This window comes from Neovison vison, chromosome X, assembly GCF_020171115.1.
Source record: "Neovison vison isolate M4711 chromosome X, ASM_NN_V1, whole genome shotgun sequence".
NCBI lineage: Eukaryota > Metazoa > Chordata > Mammalia > Carnivora > Mustelidae > Neogale > Neogale vison.
In genome coordinates, this window is record NC_058105.1 from 121,776,016 (window position 1) to 121,801,150 (window position 25,135).

A 25,135-nucleotide genomic window follows, 5' to 3' on the forward strand; every position below is an offset into this window, starting at 1 on the left:
GACACAGAGAATGAAAATGTGAACACTTAAATAGTTTTAAAGAGAATGAAGAAGTAATCAAATAACTACAGTGCAAATGCATTAGGTTCTAATCTTTATTATTTAACATTATTGCTTTCGGGAATTTTTTTCCCTCAACCAGGAACTGAATGCTAATTACATAAAAATATACACATATAAAAAGTAGTTCTCCATTTTCCCAGGAAAAAAACCAAACAGTAACTTCCAGAATATCCAAGTGTTTTAATTATAATTAAAGTACTGATCATCTCATTTATTAGCTGGGTAACGTACATATTTAAATTACACGTTACAGACCACCATTACAATTGATAAATGTACGGTGCCACTACTAAGTAAATTGATTCTTCCACGAGTGGATGTGTCCCTTCTCCCACCCACTAACAAAACAGCAATATGGTTAGTTTAATTTTATGAGTAGATGATCCATTGCTGCAAATGCTAATTCTCTTCTCCACCCTGCGTTTTTCTGTGTATGTGTGTGAGTTGGTTAGATCACACAGGCAACCTCTCTAAACGGTCAACAGCAAGAGGAGCTGGGCTTGGGCTTTCGGTGCAGACTGACCGTGTCTGTCTGGATCAGGTGGTCTGACCTATCCTCAGTAGCAAGCACTCTTCGAACCGCTTCCTCAAAGGCCGCTGCGACATTTGTGGCATCTTTTGCGCTTGTTTCAAAGTAAGGATAGTCGCCGTTGTCCCTGCACCAGGCCTGGGCTTCTTCTGTAGACACTTGACGTTCGCTTATGTCGATCTTGTTGCCTAAAATCACGAAAGGAAAGCTCTCGGGCTCTTTCACATCTGCGTAATATATGAACTCTTTCTTCCAGTTACTCAAGTTCTGGAAGCTCTGGGAATCATCGACACTGAAAGTGAGCAGGCAACAGTCAGAACCTCTGTAAAATGGCGTCCTCAGGCTTCTGAATCGCTCTTGACCGGCTGTGTCCCAAATCTGCATAGTAACAAAATGTCCATCCACCTCCAAATCTTTATTTAAAAATTCCACACCTATTGTATGGAAGAGTTGGGTATCAAACTTATTGGTCACATATCTGTTCATTAGAGAGCTCTTCCCAACTCCACCATCTCCAAGGAGAATTACTTTAAAAAGCGAAGATTTTCCTGCCATTATTAATCTCAAGGTTTTGACTTTTTAGCACCCTGTAAAATAAAAAGGTACCATTACATTCCTTTCGACCTGTACATTTCTCTACATGATTCTATGAATATCAGTGCATAAGGGAAATAAAACGCCGAGTCCCCCTTCCTTTCTGTACAGAAAATACCTAACAGCGAGAGCTACTATAGCCTGAGCACTCCACCACATACCAGATGCAACCCTGCTGCTGCTCCGAAGACGCCTGTGAGGGCTCACTCTTCCCCTCCTCGGGTCACAGCTGACAGGCAGAGACTCAAGGCCAAGTCTCACCCCAAAGACCCTGCTCTCCACCATCACTCTCTGCTCACAGTAAGCCCCGCCGCCATCTGTTAGAGATGCACGAGGAGGCCAAAGTAGGCAGGTATTTGTAACAACTTCAAACAGCCCTTTGGTGACACAGTGACAGTTTTACTGATGGCTTTCATCTTGCGCCAAGGGTTTTCTCTATGACCTCCCCTTTCTCTTGCGATGCTATCACCACAGGCACTGGTAACCAGGAAACCAGAGACAGAAGCTGACTGATCTGGCTGTGAACAAAAATAAGCCAATGACTGAGTGAATGGACTCCATTCTCTGCCTTAGGAACACTATTTGGAGTTGGCTAAAATTAACGTCAGCAGAATGGAATTTTTTAGCGGAGTATCATAATCTAGCACATTCTGCCCACAAGATTCATGTGGGCAGCTGCAACTCTTAATAAATTCGAACCTGGGCTGTCACTTGTGTGTTTCCAGAGGGAATGACATAAACCTTAAAAATGTGGTACTCTAGGGGCGCCTGGGTGGCTCAGTGCGTTAAGCCTCTGCCTTTGGCTCAGGTCATGATCCCAGGATCCTGGGATCGAACCCTGCATCGGGCTCTCTGCTCAGCAGGGAGCCTGCTTCCTCCTCTCTCTCTCTGCCCGCCTCTCTACTTGTGATCTCTGTAAAATAAATAAATAAAATCTTTAAAAAAAAAAAAAAGTGGTACTCTAGGGGCACCTGGGTGGCCCAGTCGGTCAACCATCTGTCTTCGGCTCAAGTCATGATCTCAGGGTCCTGGGATCGACCCCCACATCAGACTCCACACTCAGTGGGGAACCGGCTTCTCCCCCTGCTTCTGCCACTACCCCCAGCTTGTGCTCTCTGTCAAATAACTAACTAAATAAAACCTAAAAAATAAATAAATAAATAAATAAATGCAGTCCTCTACATACTCTTTTGGGGAAGCCATGGAGCAGGCTTAAACATTTCCTTTTACCACAGGCACCAGCCTATGTGGGGTAGAATTTCAGATGCCCATTTTCAGATGGCTACTTTTTTTGTTTTGTTTTGTTTTGTTTTTAAAGATTTTATTTATTTATTTGACAGACAGAGATCACAAGTAGGCAGAGAGGCAGGCAGAAAGAGAGGGAAACAGGCTCCCCACTGAGCAGAGAGCCTAATGCAGGGCTCAATCCCAGGACCCTGGGATCACAACCCGAGCTAAAGAGAGAGGCTTAACCCACTGAGCCACACAGGCACCTGTTTTTTTGTTTTCTAAAGAATTTATTTATTTATTTATTTACTTATTTACCAGAGAGTTTGAGAGAAGGGGGTGGGGCAGAGAGCATGCGAGTACAAGCAGGGGCAGCAGCAGCGGGAGAAAGCAGGCTCCTTGCTGAGCAGGAGGCCAATGTAGGACTCATCCCAGGACTCTGGGATCACGACCCAAGGCAAAGGCCCTTAACCAACTGACCCACCCAGGCAACCCCCAGATGGCTACTTTTTTTTTTTTTTTTAAGATTTTATTTATTTATTTGACAGACAGAGATCACAAGGAGGCAGAGAGGCAGGCTGAGAGAGGAGGAAGCAGGTTCCCTGCTGAGCAGAGAGCCTGATACGGGGCTCGATCCCGGGACCCTGGGATCATGACCTGAATGGAAGGCAGAGGCTTTAACCCACTGAGCCACCCAGGCGCAGAAGGCTACTTTTAAGTGTCAACAGGACCACTGTTCCTATTTAAGGCTTCTGTTTTTAGGGATGCCTGGGTCCCTAAAACAAGGAGTCCTGCATTGGGCTCCTTGCTTGGCAGGGAGCCTGCCTCTCTGCCTGCTTGTGTGCTTTCTCTCTCTCTTTCTGACAAATAAATAAAATAAAATCTTTAAAAAAAAAAAAAAAGGCTTCTGTTTTTATTCTTTATTGTGGAAAATTTCAAACATACACAAAATTTCTGAATAATGAGAATACTACAATGAAACCTCCCCCGGATCCCCAACCTAGTTTCATCAATCATCAGCTTATGGCAAATCCTATTTCTTCCGTAACTCCCCATTCTCCCCACTTATTCTGAATCAAATTATATCATTTAATCTGTAAATATTTCACTATTACATGGCTTTTAAATACATTAAAATTTGTAAAAGGAGACAACCTTTGGAGTAGCACTAATAAATTTTCTGTAATGACGGAAATGTCCTCCACCTGCACTGTCCAATATGGCAGCCACTAACCACATGTGACTACTGAGCATCTGACATGTGGCTGGAGGCAATGAGGAACTGAATTTTAAATTTTATTTAAGTGTAACTAATTTGAATAGCCACATTTAAAGAGGCAACAGCTGTAGTGGCCAGCACAGTTCTGGAGCAAAAACATGAAAGTGGAGAGATTATGAATCCCTCAATGGGAAAGTAATGAGACATGAAAAATCATTGTTACACTGACTAGGATGGATTTGGAAATTCACAGCAGTAAACGTTATCTGGCTATATCCTGGTTATATCCAAATGTGACCTAGTATAATGGAATTAAATACTCCCTGTAATGTGTAAGAATTCTGCATTTCCAACTACATGATACACTATTCTGGTAAAACCTGTAGCACTTGCCTGTAACTCTTATTGGCTCTTTTAAATTACTACTGCTGTTAATTACTACTATAATTGATACAATTTAAACTGGCCAACAAAACTGAGGCACTCAAAGTACTTACCTCTTGGAGACTTTTCTGACTTCATGGGATTGCTCTGCTCAATGCCCAAACTAAATTCATGTCAGAGAGGAAACTGAAACAATCCCAAACCCCTTAATCTCTTGATATAGGTAACAACTTGATAAAATCTGTTCCTTTAACTTTGCAATCTTGCTTAAACAATTTCAGTTCATACAAAAAAAAAAAAAAGAATAACAAAACCAAAAATGCACGCCAGCTATGACGACATGGGGAAAAAGCACTGGTTTAAGGCCTTATCCTTAATGCTCTTCACTGGTTCTCCAGAGATTTAGATCTAAGTCCAACTTCTAAGACAAGACACCTTAGCGCTGCTCCCCATTTTTGACTTCAGTCATTTGGAAATGCACAGTCAGATGGGACTGAAATTCAGTTCTACTTGCTCAGCTCTCACGCTCTCCCTGGCCTTGACCCTGGCATATGCTGCTTCCTCTGCTGGTGATCCTACCCCACCTCACCTAACAACGAACTGCTGAGCCCTCGGACCTACTCAGCATGGTCATCACCAACACCAGGAACGTTCCCCCAGCAGTCCCCATCCCACGGTTGTTCCTTTCACAACACAAAAGTTCCATTATGTGTTCTAAGGATGTAAGAGATGTGCGTGATTCTAGTGTATCATTAATTCCAGTATTTGAGTAAGCTCTAACTACCTGACCAGACACAAAATTTTACTGCACAGCACTGAATTGACAGGATCTTCACAGCAAATTACAAACCAGATTATGCAATCTAGTAACCTCCACCCAGGTGACTAGCTGCATATATCTACAAAATTAAGTCTCAGACATTCCTTGAGATTTTTCATTTATAATTTTATCAGGATACTTTGACACAGTTCTTTTCTTTTTCATAATAATGTGGGACTTCCTGGTTGGTGCCATTGTGCTAATTAAACAAATCTGGGGTACTCTAGATCCTTGCACCAGGAAGTGGGATATGATTTTCTACAATTCCCATGAATAATGTGGGGCCTCACAGATACCCTATTTGCAAGGATGCTGCCATTCGCTAACACAGTATATATACAAACATTTCTCTGATTCTTACTGTAGAGTTGTATATAAACATACATGGTGATACAGGTAAGTATATAAACCATCTTATTTTCTATGGAATCCAACACAAGCTAGCTTCAGGCAATCTATACATGAACATAACCATAACTGGCTTAGAGACATTAAAAATACTCCCTTTTTCTTTTCTAAAAACAGTAAAATCCTTTCAAACTTCAGTATAAGATGAATGAATAAAGGTATCCCGTTATTTTCAAAACTTACCTTAAAATATAATGTGAAATCTTTTATACCCCACAGTTCGGAATGATTGCCCACGGGCAATAATGAAAATCCTCACCAAGGTTAAAACATGACTTTAACAATTCAGCTAAATTTGATAAAGATTTCTGAATAAGAAAAGCATTATTACTTAAGTCACAAATGTTACCTTAATTGTTCAGTTCAAGCAGCATCATTATCTGCAAAGAAAAAATTAGAAAGCTCACCTTAGCAGTGGACTTTTAATTTGTTTTATAGTTTTTAGAGTTAAAAACAAAAATTAAGGGCACCTGGGTGGCTCAGTGGGTTATGCCTCTGCCTTCGGCTCAGGTCATGATCCCAGGGTCCTGGGATTGAGTCCCACACCGCGCTCTCTGCTCAGCAGAGAGCCTGCTTCCTCTCTCTCTCTGCTCTGCCTCCCTATCTGCTTGTGATCTCTCTCTCTGTCAAATAAATAAATAAAATCTTTTTAAAAATAAAAAAAAACAGAAATTAAAATGTGAATATGACTTGTATTAGCACCCAGATTCTTAATTTAAAAGGAAAACCAGAAAAAATAAATAAAAATAAAAGGAAAACCACACCTGAAAGCTGCCCATGACCTTTCTCAGCTCCCCCCAAAAATCCTAGAATCAAATACTACACACTTTTTAAAAGGTTTTTATTTACTTATTTGTCAGAGAGAGAAAAAGTATGTGTATGCAGCCACACAAGCAAGGGAAGCAACTGACCCCCCCAGGTGCCCCCAAATACTACATGTTAATCATTATTTTTTTCAAGAAGGTTTTTGCCTGCCCACCCTTCTAAGTTTCACACTCAGACAAATATAAATTTTTTTTAGGATAAAATATAAAATATGGGGGCATCTGGGGGGCTCAATCAGTTAAGCATTTGCCTTCCACTCAGGTCATGATCTCAGGTCCTGGGATTGAGCCCTGTGTTGGGTTCCCTGCTCAAGGGGGGGAGACTGCTTCTTCCTTTCCCTCTGCTACCTGTGCTCTCAAATAATAAAAATTTTTTAGAAATGTAAAATGTCAGTCAGTCTTCAAAATTTGCCCAAGTTTTGGGCGCCTGGGTGGCTCAGTGGGTTAAGCCGCTGCCTTCGGCTCAGGTCATGATCTCAGGGTCCTGGGATCGAGTCCCGCATCGGGCTCTCTGCTCAGCAGGGAGCCTGCTTCCTCCTCTCTCTCTGCCTGCCTCTCTGCCTACCTGTGATCTCTGTCTGTCAAATAAATAAATCTTTAAAAAAAAAAAAATTGCCCAAGTTTTGAGTGGCTTAGAATAATCCTATTCCAAAGAATTAAATAAAGCTAACACAAACAAGAAAAAGTAAGAGTCACGAGAAGAAGGGGCACCAACACAACAAAGGAAAAGCTGGGCTGAAGCTACGGTGACACTGTGCGGCGACACTGTGCGGGGAAGCTGCTGGGCAGCTAAGGCAGACGTGAGAACTTTCTTGTGACAGAACAGCAAGCCACTATCAGAAAGGAGGAGGGTTCTTGGTGCCAAAGGCCAAGAGCACACACCTCTGGGCAAGCTACCAGACATCCTACCTCCTGGGGCTGTTGGGAAGATTCACTAGGTCACAGACAATAGGTAAAAGCATTTCACCACAATGCCAAGTTCATTGCAGGAGCACAGGAAATTTCTGTGGCATGAATACATGAAGTCTTTACTGGTGGTTTCAAGGAAAAGTTTTTTTCATGACCATTTCTTAAAGTCAAATTTCAGTAAGGGTCCTGGGCAGAACAGAGAGGAGGATTATGCAGGCAGACGTGAAGCAGCAGAAGGATCCTCACCATGGAGATCGAATCAACGGGTAGGTTTCTGAGTGACAGATTATGCCGGAAGCTGGGCTAAAGCACTAACCTCTCTTAGTCTAACCAAAAGGTTTTACCCCGACACAGACCTTTTTTAAGCAAAGGGTTGTGAAACTTACATACAGCAGCCCTTATAAATTCAATCAACGAATAAATGAGACTCTTCAGGATTTTGCCATCTAGCTTTAAAGATGAAACATTAACAGTAACAACGGCTGTAACAGTGATACTGACTACGCCCTGTACGCCCTTACTCTGCTTCACTGTATCCACTCCTCTCAAGTGTCTCCCCATCCTCACACTACAGATGAGGACCCTGACTCGGGTCCACTACCTTGCCCGAGGTCATACAGCTAGGAAAAGATGGAGAGAGGGAGACTATACCACAGCCTGCCATGTAACCTACCAGACTCCATGTCTTTGCATTTATTTCTGAGGGTTTTCCTGTTGGCTGCTGCAGGCACAATGAAAATCAGTAGCTGGGATGCTGAGTCTTTCAACTGCTGACTTTATTTCAAGAACCACACAAGACGAGTTAACCTGACAGAACCAGTAGTGTGCAATCCACTGACAGGTACTATAAATAAAGCACATCTAACTATGCCTAAGGTTGTTTTGTTTTGTTTTTAAGATTTTATTTATTTATTTGAGACAGAGAGAGAGGGAGACGTAGACTCCCCACCAAGTGCAGAGCCCAACATGGGGTTCCATACCAGTACCCTGGATCGTGACCTAAACCGAAGGCAGGCACTTAACCAACTGAGCCACCCATATGCCCCAAGTCCTAAAGTTTTAACAGAATTTCAACAGTTTAAATTTTTTTTTTTTTTGAAGATTTTATTTAGGGGCGCCTAGGTGGCTCAATGGGTTAAAGCCTCTGCCTTCGGCTCAGGTCATGATCCCAGGGTCCAGGGATCGAGCCCCGCATTGGCTCTCTGCTCAGCATGGAGCCTGCTTCCCCCTCTCTCTCTGCCTGCCTCTCTGCCTACTTGTGATCTCTCTCTCTGTGTCAAATAAATAAATAAAATCTTAAAAAAAAAGAAAGATTTTTCTTTTTTTTTTTTACAGAGAAAGTGGGGGCGGGGGAGCACACACCCACAAGCAAGAACGAACAGAGGGAGAGGGGCAGCAGACTCGATGCTGACAGTGGAGACTGGCGTGGGGCTTTATCTCACAACCCTGAGATCATCACCTGAACCGATATGGAAAGTTGGATGCTTAACTGACTGAACCACCCAGGCGCCCCATACATGCTTTAAATGCAATGTGAATCAAATGTTGGCAGAACTCTGAAGCATCTCCCCAGAAGTCTGGAGTTCCACAGAGGGGGTGGAAAGCAGTGTTTATTTCAACAAGCGCTTCGTGAAGCCTCCTTTGTGCCACACCCACCCAGCCCCCGCGGGTGCTGCTTACAGTTGGGAAAGTGACAATCTGCACACAACCCATGTGTGCTACACCCACGGCAAGACCTACCAATGAAAGGCCCCTGATAGAGAGTGCAACTACGCACAGGAACCAGAAACCAAACCATCTGAACAGTACCGGGGACTCTGCCCAGCATCTCCGTCGGTGAGTGAGAGGCAGCGAGCACTCCTGCGGCGCTCAGCCACACCCAGGCCCCACATGCGAGCACTGCGCATGTGAATCCAGACATCGGGGGCACTTAATTTTCACACACTGCGGCCCTGTAATTCAGCCAGCTATTTCACCTGCTGCTCAGTTAAAAAGGTGGTAACTTCCATGGCCAGGGGAAACCGGGCTGTGTGCAAGTGTGTCCGTGAGAAACTACACACCAGTTCCCAGAGCAGGCTCTTCCAAAGCTACATCTCGAGGATCATTTTGCTGTCCATGGAGAGCAGCCTCACCAAGGTCTGATTCCACCGTAGGGGCATCTGACCCTGGCTAACTGGGTCTGATCACAGGCTGAGCTCAGAAGCGGGAAGCTCAGCAATACGGGGAGGAGAAAACCCCGAGAGAAGCAGAGGGAGTCAAAGCCAGGAAGCGGCAAAGGCAGCCTGGCAGAGGAAGGGCGCAGCGCACGCCTGAGCCCCGGGAGCCCAGAGGGAGGAGAGCGCTGGCCTCACGGCCTGGAGGGCGCAGCGCTGGAACACGCAGGGCCTGAGAGCCACGGGAAGGATTCCGGCCCACACCCCCGTGATGATGAGAGCCCTCAAACAGCTTCGCGGCGGGCAAGCTGCTCAGATGCGGAGTCCGGAAAGGTAACTGGCTGAAGTCAGGGAGAGGAAGAGCTTCAACGGATGCCCTTAGGATTCCTTTCAACTACCAATGACATCAGCGGGCTTTGGGATTGAAAATGGTGGCTTTTCTGCCTTGTAGGGTATCCTGCAGTAAAATGTTCCCTCTGCGGCTTACACCTCACCTCGCTCTGATCCTCTGCTCTTGCTACCCTTCTAACTCCTGCTCACCCCTACAGATGAAACCAGACCTCATGTCCCACTGAAGTCCCTTCCCCCACATGCCTCATGCACCCTGAACATGCCTCTAGGTGCAGAGGTAGTAACAGCGAAACTGGCATGCCTACTATGTCCAATCAAGATGAAACATGCTCAGGGCACCTCGCTGGCTCAGTCTGTGGAGCATGCAACTCTTGATCTTGGGGTTGTGAGTTCAAGCCCCATGCTGGGTGTGGAGATTACTTAGAAAAACAAACAAAAAAAAAATTTTTTTTTTTTTTAAAAGAAACATGCTCTCTAAAAAAGATTTGTTTCGTGGAAACATTATACAATTAAAAAATGCCCATACTTTCCCCCAAGTTATCAATTTTCTAAACTATAGCAAAAAACTACATCCCCATACTATTCTAAAATCATCTCAAAAAGAAAAAAAGGAAAGAAATTTTGCAAAAATGTAAACTGGAGGGCAAATGCAAATGCCCTGAATGCCTAATTGGAGATTTTTTACACTCCCTGAGGACACACGGAAAGGTGGGACTGTAGAAATATACTGTTGCTGAGTGTTGAAAGAGCACACAGACCACGATCAAACCACATAAAACCTTACAGGCTTATATTAAAGTCTGCAAGAGGGACACCTGGATGGCTCAGTCAGTTGAGAGTCAGACTCTTGGTTTTCGGCTCAGGTCATGATATCAGGGCTGTGAGACTGAAACCCATGTCAGGCTCCAAGCTCAGTGGGGAGTCTGCTTGAGATCCTCTCTCCCTCTGCCCCTCCCACTTGTGCACTGCCTCTCTCAAATAAATAAATAAATAAATAAAATCTTAAAAAAATTCTTTTTACCAATCTATTTACCAATTATTTGAGAGAGAGAGAGAGAGAGAGAGAGAGCACATAAGCCTAGGACCCTGAGATCACGACCTGAACCAAAGACAGACACTTAACTGACTGAGCCACCTAAGTGCTCCTAAATAAATAAATCTTTTTTTTTTTTTTAAGATTTTATTTATTTGAGAGAGAGAGCTTAAGCATGGGGAGTGGCAGAGAGAGAAGCAGGCTCCCCACCAAGCAGGGAGCCCAACGGAGGACCTGATCCCAGGACCCAGAGACCATGACCTGAGCTGAAAGCAGTCGCCCAACTGACTAAGCTACCCAGGCACCCTAAATTAAAAAATCTTAAAAACAAAAAACAAGTAACCCAATTTAAAAATGGACATAAATGGTCAACATCATTAGCCAGAAGGGAAATGTAAACCAAAACTACAATGAGATAGAACTTCATACCTCTAGGATGGCTAGAATCAAAGAAGACAGACAATAAACAAGTACTGATGAAGATATGGAGAAACTGGAACCCTCACACACAGCTAGTGGAAATGTAAAATGGTGCAAGGACAGTGGAAAATAGCCTGGTTCTGCAAAAAGTTAAACATAAACTTCCCTTATGACCCAGCAATTCCTCTCTTAGGTATATACCTAAGCGAAATGAAAACATCCCCCACACAAAATCTTGTACATGAATGTTCACAGCAGCATTATTCATAATAGCCAAAAAAGTGGAAACCACCCAAATGTCCATCAGCTGAGTCGTTAACAATATCACATGTGGCGTCCCATTTCTATGTAATGTTCAGAACAAGCAAACCCATAGACAGGTAGTAGATTTGTGGTACCAGGAAATGGGTGGGGAAAGGTAAATGGGGAGTGATTGTTAATGGGTACAGGGATTCTTTGGGGGGGGGGCGATGAAAATATTCTGGAATTAGATAGTGGGTGATGGCTGCACAACTTTGTGAATATACTGAAAACCACTGAACTGTATACATTAACAGGGTGAATCTTATGGTGTGTGAATTATAGCTAAAGAATGTAGGTGTATATTTATAGATGCACACACTCACACAAATATGTATATGGTCTAAGAACTGTCAATTAAACCCTAATATTAGATTTATGTAAAGCCACAAATGACCTCCTTGTTGCTTCAGCAATGTCCTTTTGAATAAATAAACCTGTTACACACAAAACAGATACCTCAGGATGACAATCCATCGGCTGGCACCAACACATGCTGTATAGAGCACACACTGGTCTGTATGAGGAAACAGATTAAGTAGGTCACTCTCAGGAAAGAAAATGGACTATGCTTTCAGCAGATATCTCAAAACTAAAGACAAACAGCACTGTATGTCAACCCTTCCCTTTTTACAACACTATTTTTCCAACTTTTCTATTACGTACTTTAATCTAAATTATCAATAGTTTATTAGCAGTTTATTAACCTTTTCTCTGGTTTTCCCCAATCCCTTGCTGGTTTCCAAAGCCATTATACTACAGCAAACCAAGAGGGAGTCAGATACAAGCAGAGAAAATAGAAATCTCTAATAGGAATGTTTGTAGGGATTAAAGGCAGACATTTTTTATTGTTTATAGATCCAATTGTCTCCACTCTTAACAGATAACTAACCCCATTTATTTCATTATTTTCATTATATAAAGGTTTTGGGCATGGCATTCAAAGGGCCATCCAACCTCAGTTACAAACCTGTCCCAATTATAACACTACAACTCATAGTCCTACACCTATCATAGGAATTTACAGCTCAATCTTTGTTCAGGCCCTTATCTTGGACTGGGAGTTCCCTCCCAACTCCCAGCTGTTCAAAGGCCTAGTTCAGATCACCTCATCCAGGAAGCTTGCCACGGCCACCCCCAGAAACTTAATCTTCCAATTTTCTTTGTTCTCATCATCACTTCCATCTGGTTACAGCTCTCGCTCACTTGTCATTGTCAGTTGCGTATGTGTCTCTTTCCTAATTACAAGGTCAACTCCCTAAGAGGGACACAACACACCTAACTCTATCCATTTGTCCTTTTTTGGTTCTGCAACATCTTGTACAAAACTTTACATACAGTGAGGTATCAAATAAACGGAAAATTGAGAACAAAGAGTAAATAATTTCCCCCTTTGTTCTCATTATTCTATTCTTACTTTTCTATTTGTACTTTCCACGCTTACAATTTATTTAATTAGTTCTTCCACCATTCTATTTTTGAAGTCTATTAACATGTGTGGGAAGGGACAAAAATTTGAATTTTTTCTTACAAGTCCAATGAAAACACCACATTAAAATAAGTACTACTGGCACCAACAAAGAGCTGGTGAACATTAAAAACAACATTCCTCTAATAAGCTGCCGAAGGGAGAGCAGGCTGGGTTTGTAAACTGCTCTTCTCAAAATTTCAGACTTGAAACATATACTCTGTAACCCCTTGACTAGTTCTTACTTCCAAACACTTAAATTGAATTTATCACTCTTGGTTTAAATTTAGGAACAAATTTTTTCCCTCAAAATCACACATCCCTTTGGCATTTACCCTGAATGTCCCAGTTTAGAAACATACCACTTATCCTGAGGCTCAAAGAAACTAACCAAGGAAACAAAAGCATGGATAACCTCTGAATTATTTCTATTTTCACTTAGAGCTGGACTCATTCCTTGAATCTTAGTTATCCGTGTGTCTCACTTAACAACGTAATTGGTTCCACTCTGTTTCCAGTCTTCTTGGTGGTCTTGCTGAAAGGCATGAGCAAGAAGCAAGTCAAGGAAGGCACTAACTCTAACGGGTGCTTCATCTCCACAGCAAGAGGTACACACACGTACACACACACACACACACACACACACGGTGAAGACTTAAATAAATCATCTAGTTGATCACTGAACATTACTCCATAGCAAGAGAAGGGAAAAACTGGAAATCAAACTACACTATCACAATGCCAGAGTAGAACACCCTATTTAAAGAACTCATTTCAATAAATACTTTTTAAAAGATTTTATGTATTTATTTGAGAGAAAGAGAGCGAGCACAAGTTGGGGGGAGTAATGGGGGAGCGAGGAGGGGGAAAAAGTCTCAAGCTGACTCTGTGCTGAGTGTGGAGCCCAATGTGGGGCTCGATCTCACGACTCTGACACCATGACCTGAGCCAAAACCAAGTTTAACTGACTGAGCTACCCAGCAGACCCACTAAGCACTCTTTTTTTAAGATAAGTCACCTAATTAAACTTACAAGACATACACACTCACAATTTTGCTTAAAACAAGGTACCTCTATAGTTAGGTATACAAACTAATCATTAACAGTGATGGAGAAAGTGTAGGGAAAAGAGAGGTTACGGAACTAAGTCGTCTTAAACCATTCTGAAAATAGAGAGCACCATGATGAGAAAGAACCGTCTGCAGTGATGGAAATACTCTATTCCTGCACTATCTAGTATGGCAGTCACGAAGCACACGTGGCTTTGAGCACTCGAAATGTGACTGATCTGAGGAACTAAATTTTTTATTTTATTTAACTTTAATTGAAATTAAAGTTGCTACATGAGTATTGGACAGTGCGGGTATAGAGTGTGCTTAATTGCAGAGTCCATGAAGGAGCTGCAGAGAGAAAACACACCTCCTAGAACGACACGTGAACTAGAATGTACAGATGGAAGTGTGTGCTTCAGTTTTTCTCTGGCAAGAGTACACATGGGGTTTCAAAATCTGGCAAATTAAAAAAAAAAAAAGTACAAAGGGTTTCATCTGATTCTTAAAGGGATCTGGAATGATAAACACATGTCCACATCATTGTGTGTGTATAAGTGTATAATTTTTTTTAAAAGATTTTATTTATTTGTCAGAGAGATAGAGAGAGTAGTGGCAGGTAGAGGCAGAGGGAGAAGCAGGCTCCCTGCAGAGCAAGAAGCCGGATGTGGGACTCGATCCCAGGACCCTGAGATCATGACCTGAGCCGAAGGCAGCCGCTTAACCGAATGAGCCACCCAGGTATCCCTGTGTATAAATTTTTTTTAAGGTAAAAAATTAAGCCCCCAACATGGGGCTCAAACTCACAACCCCTGAGATCAAGAGTTGCCTGCTCTACCTGAATGGGCCAGCAAGGAGTCCCTTCGTCATCTGATATGATGCGTGATCCATGTGTGTAAGTAACTCATAACCCCCTCCAGACTTTCATCTTTATTTGGCATCACTATTTTCTCCATTGTCTCCCTCACCTGTGAGACTTACATATTACATTCTGGCCATGAACCATGACAGTTCAGTGAACAGACTTACTCATGGGAAGCCGCTAATCTTGGAAGTGAGGATAATGAATGTTTTGCTCTCTGTTCTGTTCAATGCGGTCCTTTTTTTTTTTGTTTAAATGAGGTCCTTAAAAGAACACCCATAAATCTATAATAAGACATTTACCTGTGAAGGACACTTAAACTGCCTGAAAATAAAGAAGAGGGTTTTTTTAGTTTAAGGCTGTTTAAGATACTTCAGCTAGTTTAAGGCTGCATTGTGAGGGACACAATTCAAAGACAAAAAAATGGATAAAGGTCACAAGATAGGAATACTGGAAATTCTGCTAGCTTTCAGGAAGAAGACTGCATTGTGAAAGAAATGAATTTAAATATGCATGTTAGAAAAACGCATTAAAGTAGCAAAACACAAATTAAATACGATCTATAGTGACCTGCTGTAACTTAAGGGAACATTGACTCTTACTCATCAGAGAAGAAACCTATGTCTTTAATTTGGAGCAGAAAAGGGTAAGGGCTGGAGAACTTCCACAAAAACCCAGGGAACAGTACACAAACATGACCGATGAGACATGAAGCCGCAGCAAAGTAGAACTTCTTGGCTGTTAGGAAATTAAGTAAGAGGAATGGGGATTTCCCGAGATGTACTTCAAGAGGGCAGCTGTACGTCTAGCAGGCAGGACTCAACTGGATGAGAGGAGCCCATTTCTGCGGGGAAGTGGTTACCAGGTCAAAATGAGAAGACACAGAAGAGAACTGCAGCTGTCTTACAGGAAAATTCACTTCGTCCCCCTTCTCCATCAACGATGCCCCGGTTTGTCCCAACCAAGGTACTGAAGCTGGCTTTGCTTACAAAAAGCTTCCCAAGCCCAAACTTCCTCTGCCATCACTACTCATTTCACCTCTATGCCTGATCAGCCGTCTACTCCACTCACTGCACACAGGCTCCCAACTTCTCCATCCCCGAGGGCCGGCAGAAGCCACCAGAGAGCTCCTAAAGTAAGGCCAATCCAGGGGCTTCCCCCAGTCCTCATCTAAATGGCCTACTGGACCAACAGCCCCAAAGCAAAGAAAGAGAAAAGTGCTTCTCTTAGGACTTCACTGTGTACGCTTCCAGAAAACACCTCCACAGCTGACCACCAAGGACAGTCAGTTCTCTTAGACATAGCCCTTTGTCTGGATGTACAGGACATAAAAACTCAAAGGGTACTCAAGACATTTTTCCTAAATAAGGGAAGGGAGGTCCAACTGGGGAAGGATCTTATGAAGTATCACACCTCTAGCTGGAGGCATAGGTGGGATCTTCCAGCGTGAGCCAGGACTCGGGCACCATTACTGTCTCTGTTAGGTCTAACAGCCTGGCAATGACCTTGACAATGCTTTCTATTTAATGGTCCATAAAACTCCCCTTAGCTGGGGGCGCCTGCGTGGCTCCCTCAGTTAAGTGTCTGCCTTCCCCTCACATCATGATCCCAAGGTCCTGGGGTAGAGCCCCGCATGGCACCGGCTCCCTGCTCAGCAGGGGGTCTGCTTCTCCCTCCCGCCCCCCCCGCTTGTGTGCGCACATGTGTGCACTCACTCTCTCTCTGTCAAATAAATAAATAAAATCTTAAAACAAAAACAAAAACTTCCTCTTAGCTTTCTGCAACTTAGATAACTCCCTCTTCTAACAAGCTCTTAAAAGTACGTATACTGCAAGGTTGAAGTCCTTACCTCTTCCCAAACCACATCTTCCTGGGATATAAAACCCAGTGATTCATAAAGTTGACCTCCATCCTCCCCCTCCTTGGGAAAAGAATTCCAACCCGTTTCATAATGTTCAAGTGAAACCCCGATGGCAGTTCAAATTCAACATATGTAATGCCAAGCTGATTATTTTCCCCATTTCCAAAATCTCTTCTATTCATTTCATTCACCCACACAAGAATGTGTCCACTTCCCTCCCTACCTATTGCCATTGTCTTCTTTGCTCAAATAACAAATGTTATGACCACAGTAACATGAGCCACCACTGTTTACTGAGTATCTACTAGGTACCTGGCATACAGCAAATCACCTGCAAGTTGGGACACTATCACCCTATGTTCTACGTATCACAAAGATTAAGTAAACTTCCCTGATCTAATTAAACAGAGCAGGCTGACCATGTATTACCTTCACTCCCACCAAATGACAAAAAAATTCTAAAAAATATATAAACCCAAAAAGGGTAAGAAGAGGAAAAAACTATAGATGAAAGACAGCAATGAAATTGAGATGGAAGGCAAATGTTCTAGTAACGACAAACGGAAGAGACAAGGACAGCTAATTAGGGGAGAAGCAGCTAACAATGAGAAAGCGGATTCCCAGGGAACACCTGAAGAGGCATATGGACACTTCTGGAAATTTCCTGAGACAGGCTGGCCAGGCTGAAAGCAGAATGGTTTCTCCTGAAAGGCCAAAGACCCCCATGACCACCCTATCTGCACCTAGAGGCCCCTTTCTCTGGCGAATCTACTCCCTAAAGAAGTACATACAGCGGAAAATGAAGAGGAAACCCTACAGACATACAAGGGAGGCCGGGCGGCTCTTCTAAATTTCTGAGGGAGCCACAGAGGTGGCAGACGTCCGTAGACACTGCGAGCTGGCGCTCTGGGGAGCATAGGGTTTCAACATGCGATTGTACCACATTCCTTTCCATGACATCATTATCTTCGCACAGCTGGGTTTTCCAGGGCTGGTGTGGTAAAAAATCAAGTACTACGCAAATATTAATGTGGAACAGGATACGAGGGTAGCAGCTGTTTGCTCCAAAACAACTATTTATGAAATTTTATTTAGGATTACTAGAACTCAGGGCACCTGGGTGGCTCAGTCTGTTTAGTGTCTGCCTTGGGCTCTGGTCATGATCTTGGGGTACTGGGACAGAGCCCATTGGGCTCCCTGCTTAGTGGGGACTCTGCTTCTCTCTCTCTCTCTCAAATAAATAAATAAATAAATAAATAAAATCTTTAAAAAAAATATATATATATATACTGAAACTCATTCCAGAGAATGTTCTGCATTCACCAATGTGTAGTCCTCAAGCAGTTCTTCTGTGGTTCTGTTCTGACTTCCGGCTAAACCATATATGTATTTTCAGGTAGGTTTATCTAATCACTGCTTATTAAATACACAAGTGAGAAACTGCACAGACCAGAGCAGGTGCCTAGCCCAGTGAGTTCTAACTTTTTTGAACCTGTTAAATCATTTAAACACTCCTCTAAGGGAACCTGGGTGGCTCAGTCGGTTAAGTGTCTGTCTTCAGCTCAGGTCAGGATACCAGGGTCCTGGGATCAAGTCCCAAGTGGTGCTCCCTGCTCAGTAAGGAGTCTGCTTCTCCTCCCTCTGCCTCCTCTCCCCACTGCTCATGCGCACTCTCTCTCTCAAAAACAAAAACAAACAAACAAAAACCTTACCTAAATAAAAACTCCTCTAAGTGTTTTACATAGCAAGTCCAGAAGAGAAATCTGTAAGTCTTTTTTCAGGCTTCTCTAACACGGACAATGCAACCACTCGTATGAAAACTACATTGGCCTCTGTACCCAAAAACCTAGCCCAATTCACAAGAATTTGGAATTAAAATAGTTCCATTTACACTGAACTAACTGTTCAGTGTGTTAGTTGACACTGCTCTGCTAGCCTGCACACTTAGATAATGAATGCGGCCACGGAAGGAGTATATTGAGTTGCTCCATACTCTTTCTCGTTCCCCTATCAAACAATAGCATAGATTTGGAAGGCCTTGGACAGAAGTGGTCTGGGTCCAGACTCCCCACCACGGAGTGAGCTGGCTTCAGTGAGGACAGAATGTAAAGCCTCGACCACCTGCTTCCTTTCTGTATTTCCTTCAAACTGTGTACCCGTCTTCCCCACCCCATGCTGATCTAGCGGTCAGCTTACCTGCGTTCATTTACTTCCAGCTGTCCTCTGTCTTCACGACAAGCAACAATATTCTAAACCCTGTATCCACCCTGGTCAAATGGGTGGCTCAGTGGGTTGAGCCGCTGCCTTCGGCTCGGGTCGTGGTCTCAGGGTCCTGGGATCGAGTCCCACATGGGGCTCTCTGCTCAGCGGGGAGCCTGCTTCCCTCTCTCTGTGCCTGCCTCTCTGCCTACCTGTGATCTCTCTCTGTCAAATAAATAAATAAAATCTTTAAAAAAAAAAAAATTAACAAAAAATAATGGAATACAGAATGTGGCAATAGCCAGAGCTCCACTTGCACAACATGTACAATATCAAGATTCACTCTGGAAAACAGGGATTTCCCCTCCAAGGTATCTAACAAGCCTAGGCGCCCCCAGGCTCCCTGGCAAGCACAGGCCTGGGACGACCTCCAGCCTTCCCTCTGCAAGCAAGGAGAGGCCCGCCTCCTCCCCCTGCTTATACCCCGGCGGGGGGGGGGGGGGGGGGCCAGGCCTTCCTCCCTCAGGAATCCAGAACGTGCCTCTGCATCACTGCTTTCCCAACTCCATGAGGCATTTTACGAGTTCATCGCCCCCCTGAATCCTTAATAAATGTTCTCTGTTGATGACCTACTTAGTCACAAGCCCTATTTTCCCGTCCTTGGTTTTGACTAAGAAATTTATTACCCAGTTAGCTTTCAAGTGAGACGCGTTTCTCAAACACACAAGCACACTTCTATTTGGCTTCTTCCTGCTGCTTTACCAGCATGTTGCCTGGAGCAGAACTACCCGGAAGCCAGAATCGTGACGTCTCTATTTGGTGTCATATAATCTCAGAGAGATCGTCAAGTGCAACCACCTCATTGCACAAAGAACGAAACGTGGTGACCTAACTTGGCCGAGCAGCAAGCCAACTGCAGACGCAGTAAGCCTCCTCTGAGGCCAGCGCGGGTTCTTCCTGCACCAATTCCTCTTGACCCTGCCCAGGATGAAATCCCTCCCATCAGGAAAGAACACATATCCCTTTGCCAGATCCCCTTCGATAGCAGTCATTTTTAGGTGTACAATTCAGCATCCCCTTCTCCCCACAGGAGATAATTCCTGATAATAGAGAAATCTATAATTAACAGAGAACATGCTGTCCATTAGCAGGAGTCCAAAGCAAAGCTACCCGCAAAGGATGCCACCTTGGCTTCATGAATAACACTTTCACAGTGATGCCTCAAGAGACAGCCAAACCTTTGGTCTCGTCCTCTGAATCACTTACCCCCAAAGTTCCCCTAACAGTTACACTGACCACCACAATGCAGTAATACATATACTGAATGGCCTAATCTTAGACAGGTATGGTGAAATGGCTGGAAAACAGAAAAAAAAAAAAAAAAAAAAAAAAGATGCAAAGGTCGTTTTTAAAAAAAATTTCATCATTTAGGGGCGCCTAGGTGGTTCAGTGGGTTAAAGCCTCTGCCTTCGGCTCAGGTCATGATCCCAGGGTCCTGGGATCGAGCCCCGCATCAGGCTCTCAGCCCCGCAGGGAGTCTGCGTCCTCCCCTCTCTCTGCCTCTCTGCCTACTTGTGATCTCTGTCTGTCAAATAAAAAAATAAAATCTTAAAAAAAAATTTCATCATTTATTTCTTGATTTCCATGATAAAATGCATGCGTAACTAGGGCCTACTAAGGCTAAATGTAAGGAAGAATTTTATGCTCAACAAGAATGGCTTCTTGATTTGATTCTTATAAATATTCAGATGTGGTCAACCTAAAAAGCTATCAGAAACACATCAGGGGCGCCTTAGGGGCTCAGTCGGTTAAGCGTCTACCTTTGGCTCAGGTCATGATCCTGAGGTCCTGGGAGCGAGCCCCACATTGGGCTCCTACCTCAGCAGGGAGTCTGCTTCTCCCTCTCCCTGCCGCTCTGCCTACTTGTGATCTCTCTCCCTCTCTCAAATAAATAAATAAATAAATAAAATCTTAAAAAAGGGAGAGAGAAAAAAGAAATACATCAACTGTTTCCCCATTTCACCTAAGTCACAGTAAATGGCCTACAGGTACCTGCGAGTTGGTGTACAGCTGTTTTGTTTCTTAATGACACCTAGCCTCTGACCTTGAGTAGCCCAGGCAATAAATGTTACTCTCGGGCAGAGTCAGAATCTGCTCTTCTGATTATGATTAGACTGTAAGCGTCACAGAGTTGGTGACTCCCTGTTATCCCTCCTATCACCAGCACCTTCCTATCAGTGCCCAACAGACTGCCCGTGTTGACTGACAACCGGAAGAATTCAGAAACCAAACCCCTAAGTCTATTTCAACAGCTCTGAAATGGCTCTCAAGTTCTTTTCGACACTTTTGCCTTAAAAAAAGAAAAAACGATTCTGGGGGCACCTGTGTGGCTCAGCTGAGCACCCAACTCTTGGTTTCATCTCAGGTCATGATCTCACGGCTGTGGGATCGCCTGGTGGCGGGCTCTGTGCTCAGCGCAGTCTGCTTGGGATTCTCTCTCCCTCTTCCTCTGCCCCTCCCCTGCTCCCATGCTCGCTCGCTCTCTCTAAAATGAAAGAATAAAACCTCTTAAAAAAAAAAGATTCTGGGGGCACCTGGGTGGCTCAGTCAGCTGGTCTGACTCTTGATTTTGGCCCAGGTCATGACCTCGGGGTCCTGGGATAGAGCCCTGCCTGCATGGATGGCCCCTACTCGGTGGGGAGTCTGCTTGAGGATTTTCTCTCCCTCCCCTTCTGCCCCTTCCTCCACCCGCATACATGCACTCTCTAAAATCAATCAATCAATCTTTGAAAAGAAAAGATTCTGTTATCAGAAATGATCTGCTCCCTCCTTAGTCTTTTTTTTTTTTTAATTTATTTATTTGACAGACAGAGATCACAAGTAGGTAGAGAGGCAGGCAAGAGAGAGAGGGGGAAGCAGGCTCCCCGCTGAGCAGAGAGCCCGATGCAGGGCTCGATCCCAGGACCCTGGGATCATGACCTGAGCTGAAGGCAGAGGTTTAACCCACTGAGCCACCCAGGCGCCCCTGCTCCCTCCTTAGTCTTTCAAATGAATGAATATGTATGTCTCTGGTCAAGGGAAATTCTTCAAGTTCTTAAATTTTCCCCACTGCTCTTTCTTAAAAATGATTAGGAGATATCCTAAATAGGAAAAATGACATTGCAGTTGAAGAACTACAGAAGCCCTGAAACGTGTTAGCCCCAGAGTTACACAGACTGCTGTAGAGCAGGGTTTCTCAATCCTGGCATTAGGGACACTTTGGGCCAGACCACTCTGCATTGTGGAGGGCTGTGCTGAGCGCTCTAGGATGCTCGGCAGCATCTACAGCCTCGACCCACTAGATGCCAGCCAGCAGCACTCCCTCTCAGGTGAGAACCAAAATCACTGGCAGGTATTGTTAAATGTCTCCAGGGTGAGAACTACAGCTCTAAACTCACAAAAGGGGGTGCCTGTGGGGCTCAGCTGGTGAAGCGTCTGCCTTTGGCTCAGGTCATAATCTCAGGGTCCCGGGATCGACACGGCATCAGTCTCACTGCTCAGTGGGGAGTCTGCTTCTCCCTCTCCGATATCTCTCTCGCTCTCACTTTCTCAAATAAATACATTTACAAATCTTTTTAAAAAAGAAAGAAAGAATGAAAACAAAACAAAACTCACAAAGGCTTGCCTTGAATCCTGGTTCTGCCCTCTTCCCTACTTGTACTACCTGGGAAACAGACCTAACCCTCCTATGGCCCCAGCAAATTCCTCACAAGTAAAATGGAGCTAGTATCAGAAAACTGTTGTGAGGGACGCCTGGGTGGCTCAGTTGGTTGGATGAGTGCCTTCCCCTCAGGTCAGGATCCCGGAGTCCCGGGATCGAGTCCCGCATCGGGCTCCCGGCTCCACGGGGAGTCTGCTTCTCCCTCTGACCTTTTCCTTGCTCATGCTCTCTCACTGTCTTTCTCTCAAATAAATAAATAACATCTTTAAAAAAAAAAACAGAAACAAAAACAAAACTGTTGTGAGAATTCAGTGAAATGATGTATGAACGGGAATTATATGCACTATAACATCCAGTGCCAGAGTGACCGCCCAAGAAATGGTGAGCAACAAGGGGAGGCTAAAAATTAACTTGTAGAACCAAAGAAACTTGGCTTCAGGCCTCTAGAGTACTATAGTCTACATGGAAAGAGTGGTGGGGATAGAAAGAAATGAAAAGCACGGGAGAATGGAAAACAGGAAGAGCACTAACGTATTTCCCCAACCTCCAAGAGAGCCGAGGCCAATGATGTTCTTAGTTTTCGTTGGTCTACTCTAACCTCACAAATGATAAACCAAAAATAACCCCAAATCAGAAACTCTCCAAAATAAGTCATCAAACCAGAAGCTTTATAGTATAAGCAAGAGGAATTTACTACAATGCCTACACAAAAATCCTAAAAGCAGCCGGATCACACCACTGTCTTACATTTGGGGATCTAAATAAGATACTGAGAGTTACGGACAAGTAGCAATGGTAATTTCCACATAAGCTCCTGAAAGAGAAACTAAGCACAGCCATCCTATTTTAGTATATGTGCTGCCGAATCGAGCACAAGCACAGCCTTCCTAAATGGCTGAAAAAAACTGAACAATTCTGGGTTTCCTTCATCTCTACAGTTTGGATCCGCGATAGTTTTTGAGACTACAGGCAGTTTATGGATTTTTACCCATTACGATGGTATGAGAAACAGAAAAACATGTAAATAATTTTTCTTTAATTTTAAAAAAGAAATCAAATTCTACTGATTTTTATCGGGTTGCTGAAATCTTGTGAAAAGACTGTGATCACATGACATTTTGGAAACTGGCAGAAAAGTCATTCCTCAAAAGACCCGTGGTCACGGGATGTATCATCACTTAAAAAGAAAAACAACGACAAAGAGACAACTAACATCTCCACAGTTGTTTGGTCGGCACTTTAAATGCTCATCTTGCCTCCTGACATACGAAGTTGGAAGAAAGGAACACGATTCTGAAACCTTAGCCAGAGTCTCAATCAGATAAAGCCCCAGACGGCCGCCGGCCCCCAGCATGGGGTTTACATTCCAAACTCCTTAAGTGAGTGGCCATTAACACGTTAGCAAATGTTCACCCAGGCAGCGTGTCAGAGGTCGCCCAAAACAAACCGTGCGAGCGCCTTTGCTTTCTCTATGGTAATCATTCGGGGGTACGGGGTGCATGGATGTGTGTGTGTCCTGGGACGGCTGGGGGAAAGGCTGGTGTATCTGTGGGTCCCCGGGGGGCTGGAGGTATTTGTGTGTGTGTGTGTGTGTGTGTGTGTGTTTTCCGGGGGGTTGTGTGTGCACCTCTCCCACGCCACCCCACCCCCACCGCGAGAACGTGCGTACGTGTCGCTCTCCCCGGGCGTCTGGGTCCGTGTGCGTCCCGTGCTAATGGATCTCTCTTCCCCCGGGTGCTTGCGTGTGTCCCCGTGTGTCTTCCAGATGTCCGGGCGTCTCTCCATGTGTCCCCGCGTGTTTGGGTGTGTGTCCCTCTCCTCGGGTTGTGTGGGTGTGGGAACTCGTCTTTTCTCCTGCGTCAGCCAGTGGGAGACAGGAGGCAACACGCCGTGCCCCGTCCCGAGACGGACGCTCGCCCCGCGAGCGCGCGCAGCCCCCGCCCCAGCTGCCGAGGGCCAGGCCGCACTCGGAGTCCACGCGGCCCCCAGACCCTGACGCTCGCGCGCCCGACGCTGGCGCACCCTTCTCCGGCCCCCGACCCGCCCCGAGGGGCGTCCGCGCTCCACTCACTTCGTGGCCACACAGAGGACGCCCGGGGAGCTCCCGACTGGCCCGTCCGGGTGCAACGAGGAGAGAAGGTCGGGGGTAGGCGGCCAGGAGACCGTAGCGCTGCCCGGGTGCAACTCCGGCTGCTCACGTCCAGCGCCAAGGGAACAACATGGCGGCGGGCCGGGGCGGGGCCCGAGGAGGCGGAGCCTGGGCGGTGGGGTCCCGGGAGGCGGGGCCTCGAGGCCGCGGTACGGCCCGCCCTCACCTTCTCTCCCCGACTGCTTGTCTTCGCGCTAAATCATGGATTTTCTTGGGGTCGGCGACTCCTCGTGTCCTCAGCAGCGTCCTGGCGAGAGAGAGCACGAAATAATAGTTCTCTTTACAAGTTTACGTAAAGTGGAAATAAACAGATCGCAACAGCACAATCGCAGGTTTTTGTGATTACCATAAGAAAACGAATATGGAAACTGAGAAGAAAAATGGAAGCAGCTGTGACATCGTGGAATAACAGGAATTTTTATAAAAAGTAAATGTAAAACTTTTCCGTAATCTTTTTAAATTCCGCCTCTGTTATCTCTAAATATAAAACAGTAGTGGAGAAAGATTGTATTGGAAAAGCTCTTCTTACATATGGAATCCCTCACTTTATATATGGAGTTGAGGGCATGGCTTTTATGATACAAGTCTCTGGAGGGACTTTTACTGACCTCTC

At 44.6% G+C, this 25,135-nt stretch overlaps 1 protein-coding gene across 4 annotated transcripts; it reads right to left on the reverse strand.

Moving 5' to 3' along the window:
- Nucleotides 1–223: 223 nt before the first annotated feature.
- On the reverse strand, nucleotides 224–24,607 carry RAB9A (RAB9A, member RAS oncogene family). 4 transcript variants are annotated; one of them, XM_044235981.1, is made up of 4 exons: nucleotides 24,445–24,607; nucleotides 11,694–11,751; nucleotides 5,594–5,624; nucleotides 224–1,179 (listed from the first exon to the last, which is right to left on the reverse strand). In XM_044235981.1, the coding sequence occupies exon 4, from the start codon at nucleotides 1,145–1,147 to the stop codon at nucleotides 542–544; it is 606 nt and encodes a 201-aa protein (XP_044091916.1). In that variant the 5' UTR covers nucleotides 1,148–1,179; nucleotides 5,594–5,624; nucleotides 11,694–11,751; nucleotides 24,445–24,607; the 3' UTR covers nucleotides 224–541. The 4 variants fall into 4 exon arrangements, with proteins under 4 accessions (XP_044091916.1, XP_044091915.1, XP_044091917.1 ...); XM_044235980.1 differs by lacking the exon at nucleotides 11,694–11,751; XM_044235982.1 differs by lacking the exons at nucleotides 11,694–11,751; nucleotides 24,445–24,607 and adding an exon at nucleotides 24,043–24,135.
- Between the last annotated feature and the right edge of the window lie 528 nt (nucleotides 24,608–25,135).

Coding starts and splice junctions, on each gene's coding strand:
- RAB9A (XM_044235983.1), bottom strand. CDS start 1,147: ATGGCAGGAAAATCTTCGCTTTTTAAAGTAATTCTCCTTGGAGATGGT.